Source organism: Hippopotamus amphibius, chromosome 12 (genome assembly GCF_030028045.1).
Source record: "Hippopotamus amphibius kiboko isolate mHipAmp2 chromosome 12, mHipAmp2.hap2, whole genome shotgun sequence".
Taxonomy (NCBI): domain Eukaryota; kingdom Metazoa; phylum Chordata; class Mammalia; order Artiodactyla; family Hippopotamidae; genus Hippopotamus; species Hippopotamus amphibius.
In genome coordinates, this window is record NC_080197.1 from 18,563,698 (window position 1) to 18,580,217 (window position 16,520).

Sequence of the window (16,520 nt, forward strand, 5' to 3'; positions counted from 1 at the left end):
AAGAGCTATTTATATATCAGGAATATTAATTCTCTATCTGTGGTATATGCTGCAATTTTCTAGATTTTGCTTCTAATGCTTTTGCCACACCAAAAAATAAATGTAGTCAAATGCATCAATTTTTTTAAAAATTACATCTAGACTTTGAGTCATAGTGAAAAAGCCTTTTCTTATATCAAGGTTATAAAGGAATTCACCCATGTTTGCTTCTAGAACTTGTATAGTTTAAATAATTTTTACATTTAAATTTCTGATGTTTGGTGTTTATGTTTGTGCGTGGTGTTTCTAATTTTATCTTTTTTCCCAAATGTCTCTTCAGTTGTCCTAGCAACATTTATTAAAAAGTCCATCTTTGCCCCAATAATTTGAGGTGCCAAGTTTCTCATATTTTAAACGTTCATATGCTCTTGTGTCTTTTTCTGGAAAATTCAGAACTTCTATTCCACCCACCTGTTTGACTGTTTATGTGCTGGTACCTCATAGTTTTAATTATAAAGGCTCTATGCCTTGATATCTGATAGGACAAGTCTTCCTACCTGGATTTTCTCTTCCAGTGATATCCTGGTTCTTCTTGTGTGTTCATTTTTCCGTATGAGCTTTACTGTTAACTTGTCCAGCTCCATAAAAAGCCTATTAGTAATTTTACTGGGGTTGCATTAAGTTTATACATTAATTAGGGTGAACTGACATCTTTAAGATGTTGAATTATTTTAACTGAGAACAGAGGATGTCTTTCTGTCTGTTCAAGTCTGCTTTTACATCTTTCAGTAGTGTTGTAAAGTTTTCTTCATATAGATTTTGCAGTTCTTGCTAAGTTTAATACCAAGTATTTAATCTTTGTTGCTGTTGTGAATGAGATTTGCTGCCATGATATCCTCTGACTGAGGTTGGTGGTGTCTGTGGCTACTGTTCACTTTGTATGTTAATTTTATATCCTGCTACCTTTTATCATTGACTCTCCAAGGATTTTCAGATATACTGTTATGTCATCTGCAAACAGATATTTTAAAGTTTATTTTCCAATTTTTATGCCTCTGATTGATTTCTTTAATCCAATTGCCCTGGCTGAAACTTCCAGTACGATATAAAGGAGTAGTGGAAATATAGAGGACATTCTCCTCTTGTTCTTGATCTTAGTGAGAATGCCATTACTAGATTCCCATAAAGATGGTGTTAGAACTCAGAGGTATATATTTTTTTCATATTATGAAAGTATTAATTCCTATTTTCTTGAGTTTTTTCTTTTAATCAGGAATGGGTATTAAATTTTGTCAAATGCTTTTTCTGCATGAATAGAGCTAATATGATTTTTCCTTTGATCCATTAATATGGTATATTATATGAATGGACTTCTTAACATCCAACCAATCTTGCACTTCTAAAATACATTCCACTTGATCATGGCATTTTATTTTTCTGAGTGCATTGTTGGATTCTGTTCACCAGCATGTAATAGTTTTATATATTCAAAGGTAAAATTGGTCTATAATTTTCCGCTTCTCCCCTCCATTTTTTTTTTATTTCTTTATTTATTTTTTGGTATTCTCTTCCCCAAGTTTAGGTGTCAGTGTTATGCTGGTTTCATGTAAAAATGAGAATGTTTTTCTTCATTTTCCATGCTGTAGAACAATTTATGTCAGTACTATCTTGTCTTTAAAAGTCTGATAGTAATTCCCTATGGAAATATTTTGGCTTGGTGTTTTTCTTATGGGATAGTTCTTTAATGTCTTCCTCTATTTATTCTGTGAAATTAGCTCTGTTGTTTTTATTTGTAATAAAATCTATTTTATAAGCTATATTTTCCTAGGAAATTATCATTTCCATTTAGCTTTTCAGAATTATTTTCAGAGATCTGAAAAGTAGTCTAATTTTTTAAAGTTTCTTCTTTTTCAGTGGTAATTTTCCTGTTGTCATTTCTTCTTTTATATATTGGTGCTTCCTCTCTTTTTCTTTTTTTCTAGTATTTTTCTCTTCTTTACTTCAATAATTTCTGCTTTTGCCTATATTATTCCCTTCTATAGTCCTTTTTTTGCTCATTTTTTTGTTTCTTTTCTAGATGTCTGTGCTGGAAATTTAGTTAATTTTTTTCATTCTTTCATTTTACTGATATACTTTAATCTCGTCACGGCTTTAAATGTTTATAGATTCCAATATGTAGATTTTTCATTATTTTGTTTAAAAATATTTACTTTTTTCTTTACAACTTTCCCTTTCACCTAGTAGTTGGCCATAGAAATTATTTTGTAAATTTCTAGGTGGAAGGACCTATTTGGTTTTTTTATATTCTTAATAATTTCTCATCTTATTAATCATAACCATAGAATGTTTCTTGTCATATTTCCAATCTATTCAACATAGCAATGCTTTCTTAACTAGCTAACATATGGTAAGCTTTTCTGCATGCTTCATAAGCTCCTAAGAAGAAGGTGTTTCTCTATTATCAGGCTGTAGGGTTTGACACATACCTACAAGGTCTGCCTAATTATTTTTGCTCTTCTGTATCCTTGCCTATTTTTTCGCCACTTGATCTGTCTTATACTGACAGTAGTCTTCTATTATTCTTGTATCTCCTGTAGTTTCTACTTCATAAAGGTGATCATTGTGGCTTTTAGTGCATAGATATTCATGCCTATTTCTTGTTAATTGTAGATTTAGCATTAAAAAGTGTCCTTTGTTATATTTAATACTTTTTACATTTCACTTTACTCTGTCTGATATCAGGATCACTGATATGGCTTCCTTTCTTTTTTTTGCCATTTTTAGTTTCTCCCATTCCTTTATTGTTGCCTTTTAGAATTACTTTGTTTTAAGTATGACCTTTATATATAGCAGATCGTTGGGTCTTGTTTTATGAGACATTTTGAAATCTTTTTCATGTGATTATATGAGATAAACCCATTCACATTTGTTGATATGACTGATATGTTTGGTCTCAACTCTGTCATATATTCTTTATATCAGAATTTACTGTTAATTTTGTAATACTTACCAATGTGTTTTCCTTCCTGTTTTATTTTAAAATTTCTTTTGATATTTAGAAAGGTTTGTATTTTTGTTCTAATAGTTATCTTTCTTCTTATACTTTTCAATACCTTTTACCCTCTCTTTTCTTATTTAACCTTTCCCTGGAACCACTTTTTCCAGCATTATTGAGGTGTAATTAACAAATAAAAATCATATATATTTAAGGTGTATGACATGATGGGTTTTTGGTTGATTTGTTTGTTTTGGGTTCTTTTGAAGTACAGGTTGATTTATAATATTGTATTACTTTCAGGTGTACAGCATAGTGATTGAGTATTTTTGAAGATTATAACTTATTACAAGATAATGGCTGTGATTCCCTGTGCTGTACAATGTGTCCTTATTGCTTGTCTATTCTATACATAGTAGTTTGTATCTGTTAATCCCGTATCCCTAATTTGTCCCTTCCCCCTTCCTTCCACTGTGAAACCATCACCATAATCAAGCTAATTAACACATCCATCAGCTCTCATAGTTACCATCATGTGTGGTAAGAACACCTAAGATCTACTCTCTTAGCAAACTTCAAGTGTGATACGCAAATCTCCGGAACGTATTCATGCTTCGAACTCTGGGATCAGCATCTCTGCACCTCCTCTGCACTTTAGCTGCTGCCTCCACCACTCTCTGCTTTTATGAGTTCGACTTTCCCAGATTCCACACATAAGTGAAATCATGCACTACTTGTCCTTCTGTGTCTGACTTACTTCACTTCGCCTAATGTCCTCTAGGTTCATCCATGTTGTTGCAAATGACAGGTTCTCCTTCTTTTTAAGGCTCAGTGATAGTCCGTCGTCTGTATATACTACATTTTCTTCTCCCTGATCCTAGCCGCCCCAGACCATTCAGCCGTGCTGATCCCCTCTGTTTTCTGGTTGGGACAAAAAAGAAATGGGCCTCTTGAGCAGCACCATGTGTAGCTGGGGAGGTGGGTCATTCATTACGTTCTTCTTTCCCCCATGGGGTCTCTCTTGGCACTGAGCCCTCTTTGGGAGACAGATGACATGTGTAAAGTGAAACTGTTCCATTTATTTATTTATTATTTTTTAAAAAGTTGTATCTTTTATTTATTTACTTATTTATTTATTATTTTGGGGGGTACACCAAGTTCAATCATCTGTTTTTATACACATATCCCCGTATTCCCTCCCTTTATTTATTTACTGGCTGCACTGGGTCTTCTTTGCTGCGCGTGGTTACGGCGAGCGGGGGCCATTCTTCATTGTGGTGCGGCGGCTCTCATTTCGGTGGCTTCTCTTGTTGCGGAGCACGGGCTCTAGGCGCATAGGCTTCAGTAGTTGTGGCACACAAGCTCAATAGTTGTGGCTCATGGTCTCTAGAGCGCAGGCTCAGTAGTTGTGGCGCATGGGCTTAGTTGCTCCACAGCATGTGGGATCTTCCCGGACCAGGGATGGAACCCATGTCCGCTGCATTGGCAGGCAGATTCTTAACCACTGAGCCACCAGGGAGGTACTGAAACTGTTCTTCTTACCCTCTTCAATGCACCTACTGTCAGACTTTTTGCTCCAGTGGGTGCTGGGACATCTGTGCTGGACCTCCACGTTCCTACAAAGGCACTCTCATCTATGGGTGTCAAAATTATGCTTTTGTGGGAGGAGGAGCATGAAAATCTATTTTGCCATCATGCAGACATCACTGCTTGGTCAGTTTTTAATGGTGTCCATTGACTTTCATCTGTTGTCCATACAATAATCAGTGAACTTACTCTACTCTCCTCTTTCCCTATTTCTTCTCTTTCTCATTTTTATTTGCATTATTTTTACAGGAAAATATAACATTTATATATTCTGCTTTCAATCATGTCCCTACCTTATTTTAGTCTTAGATTTACAATTAAATATATTAAACGCTTACCATCAGTCCCTTTGTGAAAATTTCCTCAGTCATCTCTCTGTTGAATGAAGGTTATCCTCTGGTGTGTTTGTCAAGAAAGATCCATGAGTACAGGAATCTCTGAGAGACTGAATGTTGCAAGTTATTTTTCCATAGCTTTGATTTTTGAAAAATACTTGGCTAGCTATAAAATCCTTGGTTCATAATTTCTTTCTTTGAGTTTCTTAAAAATGCTGCTCCGTATTTCTTGGCCTTGTATGTTGCTTTGTAGACATCTCATGACAGCCTAACTCTCTTGCCCTTGTAAATTATTTGATCCTTTTTGCCTGGAGTCCTTGAAACTTTTTTTTTAAGTGAAATAGTTTAGCTAGGATCTTGGAATTGATCTTTCAGGTCTTTGAGTCCTTTCAGTATGTAGACTCAGGTCATCTCTTAATACCAGACATTTTCCTCAGATTATTGTTATAAATCTTTGCTTATTTATTCACTTAATCTGTCTTCTCAGGGATTTCAAGTAGACATATATTAGATCTTCTTTGTCTTCCCTTTAAGCCACTTTTTCACTGAACTTTGTTACTTTTTTCTGTATCTCATTTTCATTCCCTTGGCTGTCTCTTTCTTCGATACCCCTTATTAAATATTTCCATTGGACACCTTGTAATTCAATCTTCATTTCTGAGTGCTTTTGGTTTTCTTTTTTTTTCCTCTGAGTTTAATCAAGTTTCTTTTTTCCTAATTGTTTTATACATTTCAGTTATTAATCTTTGCACTTCTAATTCAAAGTTGCTTGAGGAAATTTAATTCAGTTTGGAGTATTGTGTATGGATTTCCTCTCGTTTGTAATTTTTTTTTTGGAGGGGGTATATTTCTGTCAATTGGTATGTTTAGATTTTTATTTTCTGTTCTCTTCATGTAGTAGCTTTATTTTGGCTTCTTCCATTTATTCATTTTGTAGACTTGAGGTCAAAAACACACTATTCTGATAAGGTAGTGAAGTATGTTTGTTTTAATGGATGATTGAGTTTTTTGTGTCATGGGGGATGGGTGGTTGTGTGCTCTCTGACTAGTTATCACTGTTGCTGTTCTCTTTTGATTTACAGAGTCTTAAAATTCCCCCTTTTGTCTCTTTCCCTTTCATCATCCAATCTCCCAAGGACACTTCTTCCTTCTTTTTACCCTATTTTCCCCCGTAAGTGATACTTATGGAAGATTACCACCTTGAATTATGTGTGCTTTTAAGCTGTTTTCACAGAGTCATTTCCTTATTCTAGCAGGATTCTTTTTCAGAATTTTCGCACATAGGAACTTGGTCTTTCTGAAGATCATTTCATAAAATGTTACAACCTTTACCACCTTACCTTTTTTCCCTTTCACGTTGTTTTTCCATACAGCCCTGGCTTTCCACAAAGGCCTGTGTTGAGAGCCTTAGAAATATTTCATTCATCTGCAGTGCTTATTTTTCTACTAACAGGGACTATGAAGTTTTGAGGGTTCTATGTATTTTAATGACGTTGACGTTGTGAATTTTGTACAGCTTTATTTTTTTTCTTGTTTTCCTGTGTTGTTTTCTGAAGGATATGTGGGGAGATTTGATTTTAGATGGTTACCATTTTCTTCAGCTACTAACAGCCTGCAGGAATTGACTGTGGATTGGTTGTGGGAAATTATGCAACTAGAAGAATCAAGGATGACTCCTAAGTTTTTCACTTAATCAAACAAGTAGATAATGGTAACATTTACTGAAATGGGGAACTGGTGGGTGTATAAGACCTAGAGTAGAAGTGAAGGGAAGAACAGAATTATCTTTCGGAGGTCTGCAAATTTGCTGTGAGTAGGTGGATATATGAGCCTGGATCTCTGGAACACCATTGTACGGGGGTCAGTCAAAAATTATCCATACTCCGGTTATATTGAAACTTCTGTTGGCTGCACTGTCTTATCAGCGCTTTCTGTTCAAGGCTACTGTCTCCCCAGTCACTGCTGTGCAGGTGTGAATGTTACATCGGTTCATTTGTAACTGTGGTGCGAGCAAAAATGGATGCCCCACTTGTGATTTGCATGAAGGAAGAGCAGCGTGCAGTGATTCGTTTTTTGTGGTCTGAGGGTGTGCACGTCTGCACACTTCTGCCCACACTGTTGACACCCTACAAAAACTTTGTTTAGAGGTGCTAAAGCATCCTCCCTATAGTCCTCATCTTGCTCCACTGTACTTTCACATGTTTGGTCCATGGAAAGCAGCTCTGCGAGGATGAAGATTCACTTCTGATGAAGAAGTGAAGACAGTGGTGCATTCGTGGCTCACAGCTCAGCCTAAAACATTTTTTAATGAGGGAATATGAAGGCTTGTTGACAGGTGGACAGAGTGTATTGAAAAGCAAGGAGATTATGTCGAAAAATGGTGTATTTGTCTTTTATAAAAGTTAACTGAAATAAATTCTACAGCCAGAGTGTGGATAACTTTTGACTCGCCCTCATAGAAGTAGAAATTTGAGCATTATAAGGGTTCAATACTTAAAGCCTTGTAACTAAATGTAATCTCTTAGAAAATTGGGATACAGATGAAAAAGGATATGAAATGAGACCACGCCGTTGTTTGGAGGTCAAGCAGATGATAAATGTCTGGCCAAATAAAATAAAATTTAAATTAAAAAAAAAAGGATTAGGAACCGACAAGTGAGGTAGGAGAAAAATCTAGAGAATAGAGTGATCCCAAAGACAAGAGGAGAAGAGTCATAGAGAAAGTATCAGTTGCAACTAATATTGGTGAGAAAGTAAGGAAGATGGGGTTGGAGCAGTGACTTTTAGAATTGACCATATGAAAGTCTCTGTTGACCTTGATGAGAGCAATCAGATTGAGGTTAGTTCCAGAGCGTTGGTGAGGTAAGAGAATCGAGTCTGCATCTAGAGAGAGCACAAAGGATTTTCAGAGCTTGAGTTTAAATGGGAGGTTTCTGCATGGGCTTGCATGTTACTTGGGAGTTTCGTCCCTCAGCTTTGGGCTCAGGGCCCTGGCTATTGCCTGAAGCAGAACCTAGTGCCTTTCAGAAGGATATGATAAGGTTGGTGATGAATGCCCATCTAGTTAGAAGAGTATGCCACCAATAGCCAGCTCTCTTGCATCCTGCGGCTTTACTTTGCCTCTTGTTAGTGACTGATGGTCTGCAGATTGCAGCATGCATGCTTATTAGGGAGTTGTATCTCAAAGGGTACTCTGGCCCTTTCATGTCTTAAAAGGCATTCCTCATTTTTTTCCAGAGGGTGAACCTGCTAGGTGACCTAGTTCTAATGGTTCTGGTCTTCTCAATTTCCAAAGCCTCTCTGCTTCCCTTTTCCATCGCTGGCTTTCTGACAGCTCAGGGTCCTGTTTCAGGTCAAAACAGAATGTCTTCACACAAATTGCTTGGCCTGTTTTTCAAAATATGGCTGTGCTCCGCATCACCGTGTGCCTGTGGACAAGCCGGGAAAGCAGGGCATCTGACCTCCGTGGCAAAAACATATTTACCAACAGATACCTCCGAAAAGAAGGCCGTTTACTTAAAGGGTACTTTGCTCGGCTTCCTATCTGTGTAACCCTGGGAAATGTTCTGTAATCTTGTTTCATGAGAGAAGAAGAAAAAAAAGGAGGACATTGTGATATCCATCACATAGCCTTGCTATAAGAATGAAAAATAAAATATTGAGAATAGGTACCTAAAGAAAAGAGAACCTTCCTCTTTTTTTTTTTTTCTTTTTCCTTAGTGATGCTTTCAGGGACTGACATACCAAGTGAATGAGCCACACTGAGGCCAAAACACAGCTCAGGGATCAGGGCGATGGAAGAGCATCATGGGACGTTGGGCTGCAGAGAGACTAGACTGAGGACCCAATGAGTATCAGCAGAAGCAGAAGCATGGGGCAGGGGGAGGGGGTGGGAGGACTCTGGGGTCAAGCAGAGCCAAAATATGCTTTCCAAATGTTTGGGGAGAACGGGATCTCTGCAGCCAATCTCCTGGTCCAAGCCACTGCCATCTCGTGGCTAGGCTACACCACTACACTCTCCCTGACAGCTAGTTTCTCTTGCACCGTAAAGTCTGTTCTCTATACAACAGTCTCTACATTTTAGAAAATGAAAGTCTGAACACTTTATTCTTCCTCCTCATAACTCTTTGATGGCTAATCTGTTGTTCTTAAAATATATACCCAAACCCTACAGTCCAAGAGACTCTACCAAGCTTACGCCTTCCATGATGCCTCATGTAGCTAACTCCTACCTCTTCTCCAGGTCTCATGTCAAATGGTCCTTTTTCAAGACAGTAAACCCTCTTTCCTTCCCACCCACACCCCTTGTCATCCTCTTGACATATATATACACCTCGCACTTCCCTTCTCAGTGTTTATTGTGGCTTGTAATCAGGTATTTACTTGTGAGAGTAAGTATCTAATGTTTGTCACAAATATTAGAAAAGTAATGTTTGTGTGCTCTGTGAGGACAGGGAGCTCATTCCTGTAACTCCAGTACGCAGCCCGATGCCTGGCACATGGTGATCTTTCGGTAATGATCAGCACCATCAGTAACGGTCATATCAATACATATTTCTTGATTGGTTGACCAGATGAATAAATGTTAAGTGGGGGTCCCAGTCTTAGAGGAAGATGAAGGCACAAGCCAAAGAAGCTGGGAAAACTGTAGAAAGACTGTGAGTCCCATCATATTAGCTGAGGCAGCTCAGTCTTAGAGGAGACAGAGGTATGAGTTAGGGTAACTGGGAAAACTATTTGAAAACGATGACATCAGGGCTAAACCCCCATCCTATTAAATAGGGCGGTCTGATGGGGCAGTAAAATGAGAATTGTATGTATTGCCCAGGTAAGGGGTCTTCTTGATCAGGTTGATAGTACGTGTAACCTAAGTCCTTCTGTAGAATTTACAGAAGTTTTAAAATAACCGGAGTGCGGATAATTTTTGACTCACTCTCATAGCAGCTACTGTAAGCCCTTCAGTTAGATCGACAGCCTATAATTTCAGTAAATAGTTGAAGAATGGATGGGTAAGTGGATGTGTGAATGAGTCAGACTTGGTCTAGTTTCTAAATGGAGGTTATAAGTAGGTAAGGAAGTAGGTGTAGATGTGAGGCATTTTGGTTGGGAAAAAAAGCTATTTGTAAGGTGGGTGATATGGAATGACAACAAGAAGATGGAATACTGAAAGAATAGGAACTGCCAGTAATTAAAACCAGACTCAGCATTTGAGGACTGGAAGAATATCCTGCCTATTCTACCAAAGTGGCCTTCTCCATCCCTTTCTCTGTCATTTGATTGGTGGGAAAATTGAGCCACAGAGGAGGGCAGTGAGTTGCTCAGTATTGCACAGCACCGGCAGATCCTTGAGTAGAAGCAAGTCTCAACAGAAGCATTATTTTCTACCCCAAGGTGATGTATATCTGTGTGCAGATTCGCAAGTCTAGAGTAGGAAGTGGAATGTGAGTGAAGTTAAAAGAATGAGGCCATGAAATTGTGTTGTACTGTGGAAATGGAATAGAAAATACACCAAATGCTTTTCCTTTTCCCAAAACCTTATATAATCTTTACACAAGGAAAGTACTCATTCCTTTTTAAGGAACTGATTGAGGACTTTGGGTAAATGAACATAGGCCAGACTTCCCATATGATCGGATGCAGAATTTCCAGCATGTTCCTGACTTGCTTGCTAATAGTTCAATCACCCAGAAGGTCAAGAGAGTGATTCAGGACTTTGTTATCCTGTACCTCATTCTAACCAACAAAGACAAATTGGTTATGGAATTAAAGATGTCAGGAACTTGGGAGAAAGCAGATATGTCAGAGTCATGTTTGTGAGAGCCAAGGAGAGTTAAACATAATCAGATGTGCTCTCTAGATGATAGAAAATTAATGGATTTGGGTAGAGGAGGTGGTATTAGGAAATGGCTCACTTCGATGCTTGCAACTGTGGAAGGGAAGATGATTCTAAGGAGAATTAGAAAGTTCTATGAATGAGCCAATGAGGAAGAAGGCAGTAGAATGAACCATTGTGGCTACCCAATATTCCCTTTTTAATATGACACATTTTAAATCGACTTTCCCTCAAAATACACGTCAGCGTTCACCTTTACAGGGAGAAAGTGTCCCAGAAAGAACATGCCAGGTATTTCTGAGGTGCCGGTAACATTGGGTGTTTTGATATGGGGGCTGGTCATAAGTGTGTGTTTACTTTGTGAAAAATCTGGCAAACTGTATTTGAATTAGTATGTTTGGCTACATGTGTATTATACTTCACACACACTGTGCAACAGTATTTAAGATTTAGTATATTTCCTTTAGGACTTATTTTTTAAGTGCTTAGATTTGCATATTAGTTAAAATAAAAAAAAACTGGACTTTGCTTTATTCACTTAGTATTTGCTTATGTGTGTTATTCCATGGCCCTCATAATCATTTTTGTTAACAGCTTTGTACAATTCCACTGTATAGACAGACCTCCACTTTCTTTACTATGACTGTAGAGTTAGGCAGGTAGGTTCCTCTTCATTTTCACTTTTATGAAGAATACCAGAATGAACATCTTTGAATATAAAGCTTCTACATTTAAGGTTATTCCATGAGAATAGATTCTTAGATATAAAGAAATTAGGTTGACTGTCATTAAAGTCTAGACACATATTTACAAATTACCCCCAGTGAAGGGCTCACCAGACTCTTGCCCGTAGCTGCATTTAACAGTCATGCACAGAATTGGCAAGTTTCTTGGTATAGTGCTTGCGAAATCTTTTTTTTTTAATTTGTATTAGTATAAAGTTGGAGATCCTTCTGATCTCTTGGTAACTCCCATTCAATACCATTTCTCAGTTCTCTGGATGTCATACGTTCTTCTTTAACCATCTCAGACTCTAGTTCATTGACCGTCTAAACCAAAGATCAGACACGCAAGGCAATAAGAGTTGGAAGAACTTTGCTCTATCTCCAAATATGAAAAGAAAAGAAACAAATAAAAAAGTTTTCTCACTTTTATCATCATTTTCAAGTTTTGGCTTATTCGTGACTAGCTTTTTGGACATCTTATTTAGAGAGTTGTATTTTTTTTCCTCCCTTCTTTCTGTCTTCTGGATACATTCTTTGAAAAACCTTTTTTCTTGAAATATAGCACACTTCAAATGAATATTTCATGTATTTGAATCATAATATGTCATGCTCTTTTAACATTTCTGCATTTTCTATTTTTTAAAAAATAAAACAATTATTTCAAAAAGGAACACTTTCCGTGTAAAAATAAGAAAGAAAAAGAAAGAAAAGGGGACACTTGTTCCAAAGCACAAGTCCTGTCAACCTAACCTTCTTTCTTTAAGATAGTTCCCGGACTGATTGAGCAAATGCAGTACGGAATCAGTATCTGAAGTGAATTTGACCGTATTCTCAAGCTATTTTTGTGGAAAGATACAGCAATAGAGTCAGAGTGCATAAGCAATTGAGGAGATGACTAACTGTTAGATAACCAACCAAAGATTCTAATGCACAGATGAATGCCAGCCTGGAAGAAGGATTCTAGTACATGCCACTGAGTCTATTTTTGGCATTTTCCAGGTTACTACTTATATTACTGATCTGGAAAAGTTTTAAAAATTATGTCCCAAAACTTGCAGATAGTGAAGAATGTGGGGATAGGCTCTGATCGTCGGATCAAAGGCAATAGAAGTCAAGAGTGACCCGTTTGACTCTGTACTTGGGTTCCATAATACAGCCACATGTTTAGGCAGGAGCAGGCAGATTTTTTTTTGATGGGGAAGAGGTTAATGGCACATTCATTGTGATCAATGAAAATGTGGAATGTTGGCTATGTTAGTAGAAGCCCAGGATAAGTAAGAAAAAACAGAAAATAGTGATAATCTAGGTAATCATATATTGACAAGACTACATGTAGACTGTTGCTTCATGTTCTGGTCCCTTTGCATTAAGAGGGACAAACTGGAGAATGTCCTAGGATAGAGTAGCTAATTTAGTTCAAAGGACTTGAACTCTTATCATATGAGGAATTGTTGGAGAAGAAGAATGTTAGTGAACCTAAGAACTGTCTTTCAATATCCAGACATCTTTCCTACACAAGCAAGGGCAGACCTCCTGTGGTCTGCAGAATAGAATCGAGACTATTGGGGAGTCATATTTGGGTTTGATAGGAGTGACAATTCCTAGCATTCAGAGATGTGCATGGATAAAAATAGACTCTGCTGTAGACATTATCATTGCTTCTCTTCTTGATGCCTGGAGGACTCCATTTCCTACCTCCCTGAAGTCAGGCGTGGCCCTGTAACTGGCTCTAGCCAATGAAACCTGAGTCACGGTAAAAGTGTTACTTCTGGTAACACAAGGTAAAAGTGTTACATTTAGTTGCCTGTGCCTACCTCCTTATCATGCTTTTCTCCTGCCTCAGTGAACACTGAAGCATTGTGTTAAAATGGAGGCACCAGGGCTTCCAAGGTGGCGCAGTGGTTAAGAATCCGCCTGCCAATGCAGAGGACACGGGTTTGATCTCTGCTCCAGGAAGATCCCGCATGCCATGGAGCAACTAAGCCCATGCGCCAAAAAAAAAACAAAAAAAAAAAATGGAGGCACCAGCCTTGGTCTCCGGTGACTTCAATGATTAGAGTCTCCCCCAACTACCACCATTGCCTCCCCCTCACACCCAGCTTGAGTGGAAAACAAACCTTTGCTGTTTTCAGCCCCAGCATTTCCTGGGTTTTATTGCTTCTGCGTAATCCTGACTAACCCAGTGCCTTCAGGATGCAGTGGTTGCTCACATGTGAGCTTTAGCAGGACAGGCGTTGGACTCTTGAGACTCACACACTCGCATTCTCTGCCCTTATTTTCCTTTGCTACACTGTGTTCAGACTGTTACTGGTGGTATAATTTAGTCAACTGAAATTTTCAACTGGTTCCATGACCTCCTAGGATATGATCCCAATAACATAGGCTGAAACGATTCCCTTGCTAAAGCACACTCCTCTCATCTCAACAGCATGCCCAGCAGCATCATAAATGTCTGGATCCTGTTCACTTGGGGAACAGCCAACAGCAACGAGGTAGCTCACCGATCGAAGGTTCTGTTGCCACACAAGCACACCCACACAACAGTATCTATGGAAACCATAAGGTCTACCAGAGAGCTCTGGGCCAAAGTAACTTTTTGAACGTGAATTTTGCAGTTTCATTCTTATGCATTCATATTGACTGGGCTATTCCTAAGTGTCTGTTTCAGCGTATGCCTATAGGTGCATCATTTACTTTTAACTAAGCTTCCAAAGGATGCCCTTGCTACCATCTACTAACCTATGTAACTGAGTGAAACACACGCAGGCCACAACGTACCCACTTAGTGTTATGGTTCAGGTTGTTCTATGTCGGGCAATATTTATGAATTGGTTCTGTCTGAGGAAGAAGCTTATAAGGTGTTGGGAGCCAGGAAGTGAAAGAAAAAAAATACATACCTAGCGTGAAAAGAAATGAAGAGATAGAATTAAAAGGTGATTCCAATGGAGGAAGAAATGGAAGGGACACATTTTAAATTATAATTTAAAATACATATGCATGCCTATATATGCAAATATGTATATGTATATTTTATATATATTAAAAAATCAAATTAATAATTTAACTGGAGTCTCACTTTTGTTGTTCACAGGAGACCAAAATCAACTGTGTTCGTCTGGCTACGAAAGGTATGTTGGCATCCCTGTCTGTCTTCTGCTGTTTAAATACTTCTCCCTCTAGCCTCACAGGGAAATTTTAGGCAACAATGACTAAAAATAACAATAAAGAATTGTTATTTTCATTGGAGTCATTTGCATCTAGGTATTAATATATACTCTTGGTATATATTAATAACACAGTACCTAAAGCATAGGAAAAGCTCGAAATATATTTGTTTAATCAATGGATGGATGGATGGACGGACGGACAGACTGGTACATTAATCAGTGGTGTGGTAAATATAAATGTACTCAAATATTCTTCTATATATTTTCATTGTATTTGGGTCTATGCTTGGGTATTTTTTTATTTTGCATGTCAATTAGGCCTATCTTCTGAGTTTGTACTTTACTCAATTGGCACATGGCTTTCAAAAATGAGGTGATTAGTGTTAGGGTCTTTAATAACGAGGAAACAAACACTGCATGGTTATGTAGTTGGCATTTTCAACACTTATCCCCGAAACTAAGGCAGCATTGTTCAGGCTCATCACTTTTTGTTTCCCTAATTATAATGGAATTGCCTGGCTCTCTCAATTGGTACATGTTTCTGTTTATTACTCTTTAAAAACAAAATCAATGAATGGTTTGTTATCATTTAACCTATTATAAGGTTGAATGGTTAGAAATTAGGTTTATCTTTTTGTTATAGAATTGATATTTTTAACAGCTATCCTCCCCATATAAACGCACCAAAATCGGGCCATTCCATTCTGTTCCCTGCATTTAGTGACGGCATGTATAGTTTCATAGATTGCTTCCACCGCGATGACAAGTAGATGTAGCATCACAGTTATAAACTATAGACAAAGACGATGACTCCAGTATCTGTATACATATGTGACTCTGTATACACGCGGGCACACACATATGGAGGAAAATGCACACATATGGGGGGGAGAGGAGAGGCAGGGGCCGGGGAGAGAGAGAGAGAGGAGAATATCTTATGGTTATTTGACAAAATATGCACTGAGACCTATCACACATTACTTTTGTAACTTTGAAGAAAATCACATCAGTTTGTAGGCAGAAAAGGGAAGATGCAGGAGGAAGAAGACAGCAGCACTGAGGGCTCCCAGTGATAAGAACTCACTCTGATTTCACATAAGTCATGAGAGCCCCACACGTCCCTAGCATGTTCTCCCTTGGGAACTCAGGCTTACTGGACAGACAGAGATAAAGTACTCTTTGTGAGGCAAGGAGAATTGATGGCCTGCAAACAAAAGTGACACAAATTATGGGCCTTGGCAGACTTTTCCACTGAAGAAAACAGATAATCTAGAAAGAAGGACCTCATCAATTGGCTAGCACTGGAGCTCTGGTCTCAAGCCGCACAGCGGGGTATCTGCAGCATCCCCCCAGAGGAAACATACAGAGAAACCTTCCCCATGACCGAAGGTGCTCTGTGGCTCCGCTCTAGATTTTGAGCCCTAGACAGGGGAGGGGGTGATGCCATTGCTCTCCCCTGGAGGGTATATGTGATCCTAAGGGCACCCTCTGGGACATAAGCCCTCCTAAAGGGGACTCTGTTGGATCGTATTTTCTGAACCGGGAATTGGGAACGTGAGATTGGACAGGCAAAGGTATATGTGGGGACTTTGAGAGAGAATATTTAAAAGTGTATGTTCCTGGCAATTTCAGGACCCACTGTCCACGTAGATACAGAGCCCACCATGCCACGCTTCTCCAGAGTTGCATTGCCGATCTATAGGATTACGGTGGGCTTTAAAGAACTGGAGCTGCACAGCTCTCTACCTCTTCTTAACAGAATGATTTCTCCTCGTGTTCACTGTTTAGGCTACAATCTTCTTTTAGTGGAGTGTGTCGTGTACAGGTGGCAGGTGTGGCGTGGGAAAGATTAGGAAGGCATTAATGAATATGAATGCCCAGCTGGCCACGCCCAGGCAG

General features: G+C 38.5%; 1 protein-coding gene across 1 annotated transcript in view; it reads left to right on the forward strand.

Annotated features, from left to right (window-relative positions):
- PTPRT (protein tyrosine phosphatase receptor type T) overlaps window positions 1-16,520 on the forward strand; it is a 1,046,874-nt gene that overhangs the window by 837,697 nt on the left and 192,657 nt on the right. Inside the window, exon 13 of the mRNA XM_057701613.1 lies at window positions 14,546-14,582. Within this exon, the coding sequence (XP_057557596.1) occupies window positions 14,546-14,582 (37 nt within the window). The remainder of the gene's footprint in view (window positions 1-14,545; window positions 14,583-16,520) is intronic.